Source organism: Cololabis saira, chromosome 14 (assembly GCF_033807715.1).
Source record: "Cololabis saira isolate AMF1-May2022 chromosome 14, fColSai1.1, whole genome shotgun sequence".
Classification (NCBI taxonomy): domain Eukaryota; kingdom Metazoa; phylum Chordata; class Actinopteri; order Beloniformes; family Belonidae; genus Cololabis; species Cololabis saira.
Genome location: NC_084600.1, coordinates 11,113,418 through 11,131,459, shown reverse-complemented (window position 1 = coordinate 11,131,459; position 18,042 = coordinate 11,113,418). Strand labels below are relative to the sequence as shown.

The window sequence follows — 18,042 nt, the reverse complement described above, 5'->3', positions numbered from 1 at the left end:
TCAAAACCGGTTAACATGTTATTTTGGTCCCTAATGAAAGTCTTACTATCTAATAACAAACCTGGAGGTGCTTTAATTCCAAAATATGTTAACTTGTTTTTCTTGAAAAACAATGACAGAATCACTTATAACAAGTGATGTGGTAATGCTGGTATATTGTGTGCGAGGACGGAGTTTTGAGTGTGATGAGGGTTTTGTTAACTTCTGCTTTTGATTTCCATGCCTCCTATAACATTTCATCTCCAGCGGGAACAAAGTTTATCCGGACTTACAGAGCTTTATTATTTAATGGAAGCCTTCAGGCGGTGTCGGTTTTAGGACCACTCTGCTGACCACCACTGAATCAGCAAATCATTCTCATAACTGCTTTAACTTTATGCACTGAGACAAATCTTGTTTTAACTAAATATTACCATTTCATTATTGTGGTTGACTTTGAAGAAGTAATAAGCTAGAACAAATGATCCAAATACTGTATTTTAATCATGTGAAACATCAGGAAACACAGAGTGCATTCAGTCAGACCAACTCCACTGTAACATACCAATACTGAAAATATATAAAGTTGTAAAATATCAGAGTATGAAACAGCAACAGTGGGTCTACACTTGGCATAATAAGGAGGACTTAGGCGAGCTTTTCTCTAAAAGAAATGTGAGAGTTGTGAAATTGCTGTGTTTACACATAGTCCTAGTTGCTTCTTCATGGAAAGGAAAAAGAAATCATTCAATCAAATGTATACATAGGGATCATTCAATAAGCAATACATTTTAAATAAAGTGACAAACCACAACTTGTATTTACAATAAGTATGTTGATGCAGATCACTTCTTAAACAAAAAATGTATACATTCTTCACAAAAAATGCAGCCCCTTTCACAGCATCTTCGAAAAATACAAATTACTGTCACATAGTTACCCAAAGACTTTGTTTAAAATAAAAAAGACTGATCCCCCAATTTAATCACTGAATAAACCTTCAGAACAATGTTACAGTCTGCACAGTCTTGTTTACTAAAATTTAGAGGGGTACTAGATTCGTCATCTAGCTGGACCAGTAATCCTAAAAAGAATTAGTCTCTGGATTCAACTTTGATTGAATCCAGCTTTGACTGCCAGGGTGCAGTACCAACAGACACAGAAAAAACTGACTCTGGATGCCGTGAAATAGGCATGTAACCAAGCATAAGTCCGAGACAAAGTTACAACCAGACTAGTACAGTACTCAACTAAAGACATCCAAAATGGTGTGCTGCAGAGCAGGAATGCCAGTGAACGATTGTTGTTGATTTCTGAACAAAAAAAAACTTTTTGATTAAGGCTGTAATTAGTAATTCTGCAGCTATATTGGTTGTTTTGAATAGTGGCTTCTGGATGCTTCAGTATAAAGTCCATCCTGGACCCCAACCAGATGAAACAGAACCGTTAGCTAAACTTCCCCACACACGCGTGTGTGGGGAACCACAAACAATGGACCATATCGTAAGATGCATATCTGCCCCACAATGTACTAGAGATGACCTGGCCGAACCCAACGCCGCTGCACTCGCCTGCGCCACCCATTGGAAGGACATGATATAGAGGACGGCCAGACACGAAGAAGAAGAAGCTAAACTTCATACATGTCTTAGGGACATCGAGGTCTGGATGTCCGTTCATATTTTGCTTCTAAATTCTGATAAAACAGAGGTTATCATTTTTGGTCCCAAACACTTTAGGAAGGGATTAGATGGTGTTGCGATGGCTTCCAGTGCAACTGTGAGAAACCTTGGTGTTGTTTTCGATCAGGATTTGTCGTTTAAACCATATATTAATCAGGTTTGTAAAAGAGCATTTTTCCATCTCCGTAATATCACAAAGATCCTATTCAAAATTGTATTACTTGCATATAAACCCAAAACGGCACGGATAGTGCCTTATGTTCCTGGCAGAGCTCTCCGTTCTCAGAGTGCAGGTTTACTCGTAGTTCCTAGACTATCCAAATGTAGATTTGGAGGGCGGGTGTTCTGCTATCAGGAACGATTACTATGGAACCAACTTCCAATCTGTGTTAAGGAGGCTGACACCACCTCCACCTTTAAAACCAAACTGAAACCCTTTCTGTTTAGTAAAGCCTATAGTTATAGTATATAGTATATGTAGTATATAGTATAGCCCAGTGGTTCTCAAATGGGTTTATGCGTACCCCTGGGGGTACGTGAAGGCACTCCAGGGGGTATGTGAGATTTTAAAATATACATATATTTAAAAAGTAGCATCCATGCAAAAATCCTTTAAAAATAATTATTTCATAAATAATTGAGGAAAATATAAGTCTAAATTTATAAAAATTAATTTTATCTTCAGGAGTAGGCTATTCAACTTATTATCCTAAAACAGCAGAGTATCCCCCACACCAGGATGGTTCCACCTAACCTGTCAATCACCTGGCTTCACCTGTCAATCACCTGGACCAACGATGGAGTCGTGGTTGAAGCGTAGCAGCAATATTTTTATGTTTAATAAATCAGTTACTGATGGCACAGTGCTCTGTTTTAGGTTTTTTTTTTACAACCAAAAGTGCTTTGCGCTGGTTAGGGGGTACTTGGCTGAAAAAATATTTCACAGGGGGTACATCACTGAAAAAAGGTTGAGTACCACTGGTATAGCCTATAGTAGTGTAAACTCTAGTGGTTTAGGGCCAGTAGTCGTAGCTGCAGCTGCAGGACCAGACTAGAGCAGCTGGTCTGAAACAAAGCTTCATCCTAGATATGCTGCTATAGAGCAACGCTGCTATAGAGCTACGCTGCTATAGAGCTACGCTACAGGGAGACTCCAACATACACTGAGCGGTGTCCATCACCCCTCCTTCTCTTTCCTTTCTCAGTTATTAATTAGAAGTATCTCATAGCCATCATTTTTCCTCCATTGTTCTTGTAGTTGTGTGTTGTGTTGTGCTGGTCTGCCCAACCACCCCCCCTCCTTTCTCTTCTGTGCATGTTTGCAGGCCAGAGCTTCGGGAGCTGCATGCTGACCTGCAGTCCCCCCCTCTGACCACCTCAGTGTCTGCTGTCTACGTCTGCTTCTATAGTTATCCCTGTACTGCACCAGTTAGCCATTGTGTCTGTGTCTCTCCTTTCTCTGTTCTTCATTCTCTCTGTCTGTTCTCTCTTTTCCTGCTCTGTCCAGCTGGCCAGCAGGAGGGTCCCCCTTATGATCCAGGCCTTGGTCCAGGTTTCTTCCCCCCTTATGATACAAGTACTGGTCCAGGTTTCTTCCCTCCTAAAGGGGAGTTTTTCTTGCCACTGTTAAGGTTTTTCTCCCACTAGGGGAGTTTTTACCTGCCATTGTTTATGTAATAATTGCTCGGGGGTTTATGTTCTGGTCTCTGGAAAGATCCTAGAGACAACTTCTGTTGTAACAGACGCTATATAAATAAAATTGAAATTGAAAAATTGAAACTTGTGAACAAAGGTACTTCAATTCCTCCACTTGAGACAATGCATCACTCCCAACTCACAAAAGAATTTAAACAAAAAAAAAAAAGAATTCCTTCACCGACGTCACCTTTAAACTCAGGCAGCCAGATATTTCAAGCTTTTTTTTCCCCATTAACTTGATTTAATTAGTTAATACAGTGAGCAGAGTTGTTTTAATTTAAAATCTTCCATAACATCCCAGCTTCTCCTGGTTTTGTGTTGCAAACTGAAGCAGTGATTAAAACATGATGGATCAAAAACTTGATAAGAAAACATTACGAATGTTAATGTTCCATTTGAATGAATAAAATCGATGTAAAACAAGTGCATGAACTGATTACAGTATGTACGTTAGCCATAGAGTTACGGGGGAAACTGATACACGGAGTGGCTATTAGGGAGAACACAGGCCCTCGGTTTGCTTGGGATTTAGGAAAGTCAGTATTTCCCGGATTCCGTCTTCACAAACTGTTGTCTGAGGAGCTTTACTTAGATTCTCTCCTTCGTCTTTAAATTTTCTCCACTTATCTGAAAAATAAACTTGAATTAATGCCAATCTAATACACACATACAGACACACACAAAACCTGTTTGCTTAAAGGGGACATATTGTGAAAATTAAAAAAAAAAAAAAAACTTCTCTGTATTTGACAGCAACTTAAGTTGGATATTTAAAATCACAACCAACTCAAACACTCCAACATAATATAACCTGATCACTCTGTTTGAAGTGAGCTTGGTATATAGATTTTTCAGTTTCATCTCTTTTTCGGTGAGTCATTCAGATTCACAGGGTACTGTGACATCACAGAACCCAACTTCACATCATGCTGCATTTGCTTTATCTTTGAAGTGGGTAGCACTGAGCTATAGTACTGATGTAAAGGGTGGAATGAGACCAAGGCGATGTCTACACCCCCTGGTGTGGGTACAGAGCTGAAAAGACAGCGTGAGAAAGAGACTTTTCTGGTGCATCTATGTGGTATTTGGACCAAAGTACATCACAGACATTATATAGGAGCTCAAGAAATTGCCAGCTTTTGAAGAAAAAGTTATAAAATGTCTTCTTTGAGACAAATTATAAAGGAAACCAGTTCTATGTGCAATAATTCAAAATTTCTCTCCAGATGGGATTGACCTTTTCGAGGATGATAATATTCAAAGAGCACGACAGGTCACTGAATAGAATAATGAAAGTGAAAATGTTTTAAGTCCTCCTAAGGCCTCCTAAGAAGAGATTTTGGACCTATGAATTAGTTATGGCACTTTTACACTAGTACCTACTCAGCCCGACTCGACTCGACTCGCCTTGCCCTCGTTTATTTTCAATACCCAGATCAGAAGTAGGAGGTTGGAGAAGCTGCTGTGACGTATTTGATTGTGTGATCTAAACGATGAAGACAACAACACTAAAGATGAGATAGGAGATGATAGATGGGTTGCTGGGTCTTTGGCTTGTGTTCGATATCAAGTTAAAAAAAATGAGAATGAAAGAAGCTTCAAGCGGCAACGCTTTTTTTTTGTTTGTTTGTCTCGGCACTGCTGAAAAGTCAGCTGGAGCCGTGAGCAGCTATGAAGAGACAGAGCTCCTGGTAGATCTGGTCGTTCCTTATCGCCCGTCTAGATCCCTTTTTAATTCTCTCCTCAGCACCAGGTTTATGAACATCTGCACCTCAGAGTTGGATCAGAAACAGACTTTTGCTGCCGTTGCTGGTAGAATAAAATGAACAAGAAGCCGTCAGAGTCTCTTTCTCTGATTTCCGCCTCCTGACTCAGACGTCTGACTCCAACCCCCCGACCAATCGGTGGCCTGTAGTGTGATGATGTCAGATACAGCCGACTCAGCCGCTTAGAACCTCAACAGAGTAGTTACAGAAAAGTATCTACTCGGCACGTTAGACCCCTAGTGGGAAAGAACCAAACCGAGTGGAGGCGAGTCGAGTCGGGCTGAGCAGGTGCTAGTGGAAAAGTGCCATCTTAGTCAGTTATCCCAACCAGTATCATCATTCAGCCTGTTGACATAGACAGGGACTTGTGCTGCCTTGCAAGATAAGAATAAAAATGCCAACGAGCACCAAAACGTATTTGCTTCGCGCCAGATTACACAATTAAGTTATATGAATGATTGCTTGTATGAGTTGGTGTTAAAATTCCCAAATTTATAACCTGGCATAAAGTTGTTTTTGTCCTTGTAGGGATGAATATTTATATCACTTCAAAGTTGAAGGTTTAGTATTGTTATGGGCAGGTCAGCATTGAGAGAACAGTTGAGCTAGTCACTCAACCAACTCAACATCCTTAATGTTGACTGCCAAATACTGCACTTGAGGATTCAAAAGTGCAGTCTGGAAACTGCTGAATGACAGCGCTTTATCTGTGATGTACAGCTAAGTTTTTAGTGGCAATGTGAACACCTTACAAAGTACAGTATCTGTTTATTTTTACTACTATTTGTAACTCAGTCGTACAAATGCATCAAGAGATCATTTAAAGGCAAAATCAAGAACAAACCTTCATCAATTGTTGTGAGCAGTGCGTAGTTTTCCTGATGGTCAGTGATGTCTTTTCTTTGAACGTCACCAATCTCCATCATTTGTAACGCACCTGTATATAAGGGGAACTTGACTGAGAGTGGAAAAATCGGGAAAACAATACTAAACTTAAATGTTTATCTTTGTCCGTTTTATACAAGTCTCAAATGAGAAGACTTACAGGACTGTCTCAGAAAATTAGAATATTGTGATTTTCTGTAATGCAATTACAAAAACAAAAATGTCATACATTCTGGATTCATTACAAATCACCTGAAATATTGCAAGCCTTTTATTATTTTAATATTGCTGATCATGGCTTACAGTTTAAGAAAACTCAAATATCCTATCTAAAAAAATTAGAATATTCTAGGAATCCTAATCTTAAACTGTAAGCCATAATCAGCAATATTAAAATAATAAAAGGCTTGCAATATTTCAGTTGATTTGTAATGAATCCAGAATTACATTTTTTTTTTTGAATTGCATTACAGAAAATAAAGAACTTTATCACAATATTCTAATTTTCTATATTAATCTGTCTATATTAAACATTAAGGAAATCCCATCAGGTTGTTTAAGGAAGTCATAATGGCAAGAGAGGAAAAGCATCAGCTGGCTTTAGCTCGACACTGACCACAATCTTGTCATGTAAGTCTCAGAAAGTAAAAAAGTATTTCTCATATGATCAAGTTTTTTACTTGATGCAGCGCTGCAGGTTGTTTCCAGTACCTTCTACGATGTTCCATACTTGCACTTCAACCTCTGCAGTACTTTGTCTTTCAACAGCGATGATCCGAACCGTGTCGGGTGAATCAACTGCCAAAGCTGATTCTACTTTATACACCAGGAGGTTATTTTTATACCCGAGATAGCACTGGGTCTTGTTACTTTCAACTTTGGTTTCTGGAGGGAAGAAAAAAGAGAGAGACTGACTGGATACTATATGCAGCCAATCAGCATCATATCCATATAAACAGCAAACAGCTCATCATCTTGTAAATCATGTTTGACTACCTGGACAAGTCTTGCAGCATTTTCCTGCTGATTTCAGAGGATGCTGGCACGGGTACTGGCTGGGGCACGTGATGCGTTTACAATCCTGGATGCCATCGGTACAAGTGCACAAGATGCATTCCAGGACCTTCCCCAAAACTGGATGCCACATGTCTCCATGAGAATACGTCTTTCCGTTGTATAAACACACTGAGAAAAATGGAAAACATCTGAGCGTCGTGCTACGTCGAGAAACAGTACATTTTTAAAGCGACACTACGTAACTTTTCCACCTTAATATCATATTTCCAGAGTCATTGTGATGGTACATCAACTTCCAACAGGTTTAATGACACCTCTGTCATGGTCTGAGGGGTCTGTATCACCTTCACTGGCACTATGTAACTTTGAGCAGCATGGTAGGAACCCTGCCACACTAAAAAACTACAAATCTTTACGGCTTTGACTGCTTTACGGCATACGTCACTTCCCCCTCCTTCCCGATTCGCAGTCGAGATGAAAATGGGCAGGGCGTGGAGCTCAGAGCTCCGCAGAAGCTGGTAACCCGTTGCTGTGTTGTGGCTGCAGCAGCTCCACACAACAGACGTGGCGAAAAGATCGCTAATGGTTTAACTTTTCACCGGTTTCCTGCTCGGAGGCAGAACCACGGAGGCCAAGTATCTGATATAACAGAGTAAAAGAGTGAAAGAGTCGTCGGCTCGCTTGGATCGCGGCTGTAACGACCAAACACCTTCCACACAGTAAAGCCTGAATTATGGTTCTGCGTTAAATCGACGCAAACCTACGGCGTAGGGTACATGGCGACGCGCAACGTACTGTGCGTGTCGCCGCGTACCCTACGCCGTATGTTCTGCGTCGATTTAACGCAGAACCATAAATCAGCCTTAAACCACAAACACTCACACAGACCGGGTCGGATCAAAACACGGGTTTTATTCCCCACTTCACCAGCTAAACGCAGTTACTGGCCAGCTCTCTGCGGTGCAATTAACCCCAATCTTCAGATAAAACTGGTTTGTTGAGGAAAAAATATTAACTCTTATTTGTAGCTGCAGAGGAAAAAAATAATCTCACGAGGAAAACAAAAATATTGCTCACGCCTCGGAGCCTCTTCAGCATAATATAGCAGTCAAAAAAAAGAAAAGAGAAGTAAGAGGGATACAAAACATGTACTGTATGTTGTACTATTATACACATTTATTGAAACACATGGCGAGTCAAACATTTACCAAAGCAGCTGCCAAACACTCCTAAACAAGGTAGCCGGAGACGTTGGTTGTGCAGAACTGCGGCAGTAAATCCTTTCTAAAGAGTGGCGCTCCGACGAGGAGCTCCATTCTTCAGTAGGGATTTCATATGGATCCAGACCGTTAATAATCATTATTTTCTCCATATACCGCTCCCTGGCTTCCTTGTTTAAGGTATCCCGGTAAATTCCAGTTCCTTTCCAGCAGTTTAACATCTTTTTTTTTGCGTTCCGTCTGTTCACTTGGTGAAACAGAAAAGCGTCCCGTCTTCTCTCAAAACAAATGCACGCGACGGGACAGGAGTTTTCCGGCAGTACGCGCTGGTGCTCATGGGAAACGTAGTGTTCTTTCTGGTAAAGCACTACCACTTTTGTCCAAAAGATGCCGCCAAACTCAGAAAAGCTGAAAGTTACATTGTGCTGCTTTAAGGAAGATGTCTATTCACCTCTCTGGTGTTTCCTCTGCAACAAGATCTTGACAGTGGTCTCCGAAGCACCTTTGAGGTTGAGTTTACTGAGGCTCACCCCCCGGGGAGAAACCTTGAGCCTGGGTGGAGTGGCCCGGTCCGGTCGCGCCCGGCTCTGCTCTCCAGAGCACTGGTCAACCGAATGCCTCTGTTGTTAATAAAACACAGTTACCCTTCATCTATGCTTCATATCCAGCTCCTAAACTCAATATCTTAATCTATTTTATCATCAATCTACAGGACTGTCTCAGAAAATTTGAATATTGTGATAAAGTCCTTTATTTTCTGTAATGCAAAAATGTCATACATTCTGGATTCATTCAAATCAACTGAAATATTGCAAGCCTTTTATTATTTTAATATTGCTGATCATGGCTTACAGCTTAAGAAAACTCAAATATCCTATCTCAAAAAATTTGAATATTCTGGGAATCTTAATCTTAAACTGTAAGCCATAATCAGCAATATTAAAATAATAAAAGGCTTGCAATATTTCAGTTGATTTGTAATGAATCCAGAATGTATGACATTTTTGTTTTTTTAATTGCATTACAGAAAATAAAGAACTTTATCACAATATTCTAATTTTCTGAGACAGTCCTGTATTTATTGTTTTTTTTTTTTTTTTTAATCATCTTAACCCTTTTTTTTAGACCCCAGAAAGCTAATTGCACTTTAAAACACACGTATTTTAAATGTTGAAAATCTGTTATGTGCAATTGTGTGTTTGTTTGTATGTCCTTAAGCTACTGTCATGCCTTTTAAATTGCCCCTAGGGGATAAATAAAGTGATTTGAATTGAATTGAATTGAATTGAATTGAATTGAATTGAATTGAATTGAATTGAATTGAATTGAATTGAATTGAACTGAATTGAATTGAATTGAATTGAATTGAATGCAGCTATTGGTTTTATTGTATTTTCCATGAGCGATAGCTTAGGGAGCATCCCAACATGCCCTAAATCATAGAAGCTCATCGTCTGGCTGCAGACGTTTGAAACACTGCCGACATCCCAGATTTTTTCCAGCAGTTTCGAATAGAACCACGCTGCAACCGAGTGCTGTTTTTGAGCCAAGTGGTCCACAAATCTTGTGGGAAACCTTGAACGTTCTCTGTTTAATGGTCACAGCAAAATAGATCTGAATAAAGTGCGGATGCTTAAATAACCAGATGACCTCATCCCATGTCTCAGGCTTAAGATGCTGCTGATAATAACACAAGGATCTGTTGTACAATTTTGCATAATGTTTAAATACAATTTCACATGCAAAGAAAGCAGATGAAGGAACATACAACGCCTCTGTTCAGTTGCTGGTTTCCATCCTCTGTTGATGAAGACCCACTAGTGCCATGATCTATGATTTTTTTTTTTTTTTTTTAAAGAAGCAGAAAATCATGCATCAGCGACGGCACAAACATAAAAACATTTGTAAAAAAATGTTTTCCTTATATGGAGGACTTTGAGTACCTTTACACACCAAACAGCAGGTGTCTGCCACTGAAACTGGCACGGAGCAGATGATAGGTTGGCAAGTCTTCAGAGCGCAGAAGATGTTTCCATTCTGTGAAGACAAAAAGAAAACCACCAAACCCAATCCATGTGTTGCTAACAATTAAGATTACAGTGATCTGTTGGAAAAACTGCATGAAATCTTTGCCACAGTTCCACTGCATTGCAGAAAGCAAAGACATGCATTGTTCTGAGCTCTGAATGGGGCAAAGAAACAAATAGAAATGAACAAACACAAGTAATGTGAGTAACATTATTTGTAATGCACTGAAAAAAGCTCTGTAAAAACTTGTCTCCTTGCAGATTTATTAACTTCTCACATCAGGTGGCCTCTTAAATAACAGCTTATTAAGCTCAATTTCACTTCTGCTGTCCTCATGCTTCCCTCGTCTGATCAAAAACAAGCAGAGCCAACACACAAACCAAAGCGTGACTTTTTTTTCACCAGCTGTACTCTTTAAAAGAAAACAGAATTTAACAATGCGCTCCCCTTTTTACTGCATAACATTAGCAGCTATAAAAGAGAGAGCACAGATGCTGTTCCTGTAAATGCATCACAGACTGCACTCAGCCCCCAGAAAAACAAATGCAATGTGATACTAAGCATTTTCACACAGTTAAATCAAATGTTTCACGCTTAAATTCCTTCACGTTGCAGCTGCAACGTCTGGAAATATTGGACAAATGGATTATAGATAGTATAAATGCATACATTTACTGTTAAAGAGACTTTTTGTTACATACTTGAATGCAGCCTGCTTTGACTAGTTAAAAACATTATTTTCTTTTTCTTTTTTGTGCTTTCGTGCATTGTGTTTCAGTGGAAAAGAACAATTTCCAGTAAGAGAAAATAACGGTTTGTTAAGAATTTATAAATACCCCCTGATAGTAATCTAAAAAAAAAATGAAAGCAGCTGCTTGTTTTGACTCTTTTCTATTTCTTTACATGTTACAGTTTTTATCAGGCAATAAACCGCGCGTTTCCACTGAGAACAGCAGGAATTCACCATTTATAATGAGATCAATGAAGACATTTGATGTAAAGTAGATGCAACTTACAGAGCATGTGCACATAACGCACTGATTGCTTTGCTTTGATGGGAAGAGTTCGTGTTTAGAGAAGCTCTCTCCTGGCTGGTAAATAGTCCCGTTATACCTGCAGGATTTCACAGAAGCCCTCAGTCCTGCAGGGACCCGGGGCTCATCTGAGGGAGAGACGGCTGGACAGTCACCGGGAATTGTTTTCCACACAAACACAGTTAGAACAGACGGTGTAAAAGAAACTGTACCTGCGCATCTGGGACAACAGCGCTGCGGCTCCGTTACCGGGTTTTCACATGACAGGGCTGGACATTTGATTGTGTTGCATTTCACATGACCTGTCTGAGAGAAAGCAATATAGTAAATGTATTAATGGAGAGCCCCTTGAGATGAATCATCTCGTTTTCGAGGGTGTCCAACAAAAAACATACAATACAATACAAAACAGTTACAGGGGCATCAATTGGGTATGGCAAGGTACGGCAGCCGCCACACCTTGGCTTCAAGGGAAAATGTAAATGTTTGTTTTTTAAATACATTTATGGAATTACTCTGTCTATTTGTATTGATTATTCTATTATTTAATATAAAATAACTACAAATGCAAATCAGAACAACATGATCGATTTCTCAAGTTATTACACTGCAAAAACTCAAAATCTTAACAAGAATATTTGTCTTATTTCTAGTTAAAATGTCTAATTTTTAGTAAAAAAAAATCACATTACATTTAAGACAAGACTCAAAAACTCAAAAAACAACAATTTTCACCTGTTTCATGTAGATTTTCACTTAAAATAAGTAGAACATTTTTTTTTTGCTTGTAATGAGAAGATAAATCTTGTCCCACTGGAAGATTTTTCTACTTATTTCAATTGAAAATTTACTTGAAACAGTTGAAAATTGTCAAATAAGTTATTTTTCTGGCGATGACTATTGTTTTAAGTGTAATGAGACTAAAAATGACTAAAAATGAGACATTTTAACTAGAAATAAGACAAATATTCCTGGTAAGATTTTGAGTTTTTGCAGTGTGAGCGAGACTGCATTTGAAAAAGTTCCAATTTTCTTGACCACACAGATAAACTACATAGCAGACTTCTGTGATGAGTATATTTGCTGGACGTGTTGATTGATACTGTACTAAGTTCTGTGACTTGTAACCTTGCCATACCTTAGCTTTGACTGAATTGACGCCACTGAACAGTTACAAACAACATACATAATACATAAGGCTCTCACACACAAACCCGCCCACGCACCAGTCAAGACCTACCACACCTGAAGAACACAAGTAAACACTGCATATAATGCATAATAGCAACAAAAAAAACAATATTAATATTAATAATAGTCATTATTAGGAGAAATAGATACATTGTATATAAAATAAATAAATAAATAAAAATAAAATGAGAAGGCAATACCACTAGAGGCAATTACATGGTTTATTGAGGTTGGAATATAGTGAGTTTTTAAAGAGATGTAACGAATTAAGTTCTCTTATATTAATGGGTAGGTTATTCCAATCTGATGGGGCTTTAAACTTAAAAGCACGTCTGCAAATTTCTTTAAAAGTTAAAGGAACGAAAAAGAAGGGTTGCTGAGTGTTTCTGAGAGAATATGAGGATGTATATGGAATCAGATATTGTTTTAAGTAAGATGGATAACTTAAGTGGTTACATTTGAATATGAGTTGGAGCCAGTGGTATTGTCTTCTTGAGCTGAGGGGGAACTAGTTTAATGAATGATACATGGAGCTAGGGCTGGGCGATTTTGGACAAAAATAAAATCCCGATTTTTTTCTCTGAAAACCCGATTTTCGATTTCGATTTTTTTTTTTTTTTGTAAAACTACAAAAGACAATGGAATACATTTCTTCAAATATTTTTTTTAACTTTATTAAAATAACCATTACAAATCTAAATGTTTCAAATATTTTATCTTTATTTTTAAAGAAAAATAGCAAACAAATTTCCCTATTGGGAATGAAGTGCAATTGAAAGATACAGCTCGGGTCTCCTGGGAGCCATGGTGCAATATCCCTCTAGTTTGGAAACATTACCTCTGCGCAAACGCAGCGCATGCAGAACATGAATCCAAACGGCTCCAGGTAGGGATGCCAGCTCTCTCCTGGGCTGTAAGTCTTGTCTTTGAAAGTGCAAACCACCCCGGAGCCTGGGTGTCAAAAAGAGAGCCTGTGAACCAACAACCCCCCCTTAAACATCAACAGAGGAGAAGCTTTCTAATACCACTGACACTTCTCCCCATAAGTAAAAAAAAATATAACCAAATCTCCAGGTGTCTTCCCTGACGGCATGAGGCAAATAGGCTTTCAAGCAAAAACACAAAAGGTGTGTTTAGCGCAGCACAGGAGTTCATCCTGAAAAGTTGTGGCCGAGTCGCAGTTTTTTGGATTCCTTTTCTCATTCAGATCTCCTCCACACGCGCGATCGGCACAAACACACGCATCTGTGTCCGCTCTTCTTACCTTTCGGGGGTTTGGGCTCCGCAGCTGCCAACCAAATGATGAAAAAGAACAAAAACACAGACTTCATTTTTTTCACATGTGCGTGACTGAGTGCTCAGCGCGCAACAGACAGCCAATGCGTTTTTCTGCGAGGCAGGAGCTGCAGGAGCTGCAGGACAGATTTACGCAGGGAGGAAAAGCTCCGCGGTGCGGAGGTTGATCTGTGGCGCCCCCTGCAGGACACGAGAGGGATGACAGGCAGTACTCGAGTTGTAAAAAAGAAAATCAGGGGGGATGGTGGATTTTATCATATGGGGACAGATAATTTGTGCTGATTACAAATAATATAATATATTACAAATAATAGCAGTGACCAAAACACCTGCAGAAATACTGCAGGAATGACATAGCAGCAGTTAAATGCAGCCTTCTGTAAGCTTTAAATATCCACTGGGCTTACATCAAATACATCAAAACACAACAATAAAAAACTGTTTTCTGAACTTATCAATATGCTATCATTATCAATAAGTAAAATGGATCACTGCAAAAACTCAAAATCTTAACAAGAATATTTGCCTTATTTCTAGTGAAAATGTTACAAAAAAATCTGTTAGAAAAATCTGCCAGTGGAACAAGATTTTTTTGCTTGTAATAAGAAGATAAATCTTGTCCCACCGGCAGATTTTTCCACTTATTTCAAGTGAAAATTTACTTGAAACAGGTGAAAATGGTCAAATAAGTTATTTTTCTGGTGTTATTTTTCTGATGGTAGTAAAGGCAGTGGCGTCTTTGCATTAGGGGCCGGTGGGGCACGGCCCCACCAGAGTGCGCAGCTGCGCAGGGGAAGATTATGTGTCATTAAACATAAGTTCATAATAAATTTGTCTCCAATGAAATGTCCGCAGTTTTCATTTGATGCAACTTAATTTGATCTGCTGACACTTTTTGTAGTGTAACTGTGTGTAAATAGTTCGCCCTGCCTGATCCAGCCTCCTCTGTTTCCGCTCGGTGGGGCTCAGCGGAGCTGGCCCCTCTGCCTGTAATGTTGTTACTGGTGAACTGCTGCGCGCGCGTGCGCGTGTACAGCGCACACACTAGCTTGGACAGTGGGGCCGCGAGCTCAGGGCCCCAGAGCGCCTCTCATTGGCTGCTCTGAATTGAAGCAGACGGCGGTCAAACAGCTCACTCTGTGATTGGCTGTTCCCAGAATTTCCCAGAATGCTTTTCGCCGTCATTTGCGGACTGAATAAAAAAAAAACTATTTCTAGAGAGAAATATATATTTTACTTTCATAATATTCACTCAGTGAATGTACATAATCACTCGCTTGTCTTTTTCAAACCGCGCCAGAATAAAGGCTGATTTATGGTTCTGCGTTACACCAACGCAGAGCCTACGCCGAGGGTTACGTAACCTACGCCGTAGGTTACGCGGCGATGCGCGCCTTAAGCCGGCTACGTACTTTGATTGATAGGTGACGTTTCATTCTTTCTATTTGAATGAAGTTGATTATTTGGTGAGTGTGCGATTTAGCACTTTATCAATTGAGCAGAAGTTGGAAATAAAACGTTTGGGACCACATCGACCGGATGATTTAACCATTTGTCAAGCCGGAAAAGACAAAACCAGGACATTTAATAAGGAATGGTTCAAAGGAAACTCTGGTTAACCGGGAGCTCGTCAAAAAAGGCGCTCTACTGCTTTCCTTGTGAGTTCCGGTGAGTCTAACAGATTTTTATAGTGGAACTGACCATGTACTTATATTCTTTGAATTATAGTGGACTTTGTGTAATGCGCAACTGGTGATACATGTGTGGGTGTGGGTGTGGGGGGGACACAACCTCACGTGATGGAGCTGTTTACCTGTCTGTGGTGCTGAAATGGCTGTTTGGCTGTGGTATACTCTCTGTGGTGGCTTTATTAATTGCTGTGTATTGCATGTGCGCCGTACACGCCATGCTCGTGCACGGTCGTGCTTGTGCATTGTGTTTTTATTGTTGTCACGTTGCTGTTTCGATCTTGAGTATTTGATATGAGCTCTTGAACAGTGCCCATTTGGTAGCGCTATTGATATGATAATATATGTCGTTAGATTGGCACTGTTTGTGTGATGATGGCATTATTCAGCTTCAATTTTGTGGTCAAAGGTGCTGTGGTCCCTTCTCTCACTTGATACTGATTGCATAAGATTTTCCAGCATGGCCCCACCAAAATTTACAGACCAAAATCGCCACTGAGTAAAGGAAATATGAGCACATTAACAAACTAGTTCGTTTCATCACAAAGTATGACATTTGATTTTAAGATTTTATTTCGAACATGCATGTTAAAAAAAAGAATACAAAAAAGTAAAAAAAAAAAAAAATACAAATATATATATATTATGGGTGGGACGATAGGGGTAACTCACGATTCAATACTGTGGTGATATGTGGCCCACGATAACGATAATATCAGGATATCTACGATATTCGATATATTGTAAGAAATGTCGTCATCGATATATCACGATATATGTGACTGAAAAAAAAATACACATAAAAAGGAAAACGTCTGTAGTTGTGCATTTATTCAATGCCAAAACTTCATACAATGTACAAAGAAAGTGCATTTGTATATTTCCTCACTGCCTGCTAGGCTTGTAAATGTAAACACTGTACAGCTGGACAAATTAAAGTGCCTGAACATTAATAACATGTTCATGCATCATTACTTTACTATAATACTACAATATAATAGAGAACAATAGACTTAAGTTCATTCATTTCATCTCATTTATTTATTTAGCACAATTTTTAAAAAACGTGCATGGAGGGAATGAAGCCCGAAGGGCTTGTACAGAGTTCCACTCCCATCAACAACTGTGATGAAATAACAAAGACAATGTACGACAAATTAAAAAAATTATAAATATAAACGTAAAAGAGAATATAGATACAAAGTCTGGATTACATTAAAGATAAAGACATTGAAGGTTAAGACAGAATAAGATGTTTTTTTAAATAAATTTCTGAAGGAGGTAAAAGATAATGTTGACTTTAGTGACACATTCAAGTCATTCCAGAGTTTTGGATCTGAATGTAATATTAAATTGATGACCAGATGTTCCACAGAAGGGTAAATGAAGATTGCCACTGGGTCTAGTTGGATATGAATTCAAATCAGATGTAAAACTAAAAAACTGCTGGAAAGTGACAGGAAGATCTTGTTTTCTATTGATAAACTTATTCACAAACAAGCATGAGTGAAAAACATTAAGGGCCCGATTTACTAAAGGTTTGCGTGTGTTAAAACGTGTGCAAACTTGACAGCACCCGCAAACCAAAGTGCCAGCTGATCTACTAACAGCGTGCAAAGACGACTGCGTCTCTGAAATGCGCAAAATTGCACACGCAATTCAGTTAGTACTTTTGCCCTGATGAATAATCAATATGGGGCGTACCTGCCAGAACGCGCTAAATACTGGGAGGGGAAGATGCAAATAGCTCCATTTACCACGCGCAATGAGATTTACCAAGCCTGAAAGTAATTGCGCGTATTGTGATTGCGTCTGTATTTAATACGTTCGAAAGGAAGGTGCTAATCTGCTGCTGCCGTTATTGTGGCAAGGAGGCGACATCCAAAATCAAAGAATACGCAGAGAGATAGTCTTTATTCTGCTGCATGCTATTTTAAAAATGGTTGCACAAGTTTTATTAAAGGCCACTTTTTCTTTAGTTCTTCGCCTTAGGCTATATCTTTGCCACCTTCTTTTATTGTGCCCCCCTCCACTCGCCCACAAGCAGGCCAGGCCTTTGTGCCAAAACTTTGTATTTTATTGATTACTTATCTTATTGAACGTGAAATCATCCTTCGTAAATTACATTTAATTAAAACCCGTGCTTATTAATCACAAAACACAGGTTAAACATCATGACCAAATCTGTTCCGTCCCGCTGTGTCAGGATCAGCGCAGAGACTGCAGCTTCGCCTGAATTATGCTTCTGCGTTAAATCGACGGCATAGCCGACGCGTAGGGTCGCGGTGGGGTGTGCGTCGCCGCGTAGCCTACGCCGTCGCTTCTGCGTTGGTGTGACGCGGAACTATAAATCAGCCTGTAGTGTGCGCTCTGCGCTGTTCTGAACACTTCTCTTCTTTCGGCCATATGATGGTCCCGTCTGTCACACATTTACTGTCAGTGTTTGCTATATAATATATAATATTTGCAATATACTGTGGACATCTGAATAAAAACTTAACTCATAAATAGATTAATCAAAGCGCTCTCCACCTCTGTGTCTGATTGTCTTTTTCTCC

General features: G+C 39.4%; 1 protein-coding gene across 1 annotated transcript; it reads right to left on the bottom strand.

Moving 5' to 3' along the window:
* Positions 1-470: 470 nt before the first annotated feature.
* chrdl2 (chordin-like 2) lies at positions 471-13,895 on the bottom strand. The gene is made up of 11 exons (XM_061739662.1): positions 13,765-13,895; positions 13,339-13,451; positions 11,522-11,615; positions 11,292-11,437; positions 10,191-10,284; positions 10,016-10,077; positions 8,699-8,867; positions 7,007-7,195; positions 6,722-6,895; positions 5,970-6,062; positions 471-3,986 (listed from the first exon to the last, which is right to left on the bottom strand). Exons 1-11 carry the CDS (start codon positions 13,829-13,831, stop codon positions 3,853-3,855), a joined length of 1,335 nt encoding a protein of 444 aa, XP_061595646.1. The 5' UTR covers positions 13,832-13,895; the 3' UTR covers positions 471-3,852.
* Between the last annotated feature and the right edge of the window lie 4,147 nt (positions 13,896-18,042).

Coding starts and splice junctions, on each gene's coding strand:
- chrdl2 (XM_061739662.1), bottom strand. CDS start 13,831: ATGAAGTCTGTGTTTTTGTTCTTTTTCATCATTTGGTTGGCAGCTGCG. Junction 7,196..8,698: donor GCAGAGGAAACACCAGAGAG/GTGAATAGACAT, acceptor CATTTTTCTCAG/TGTGTTTATACAACGGAAAG. Junction 6,063..6,721: donor AGTATGGAACATCGTAGAAG/GTACTGGAAACA, acceptor CCTTATATACAG/GTGCGTTACAAATGATGGAG.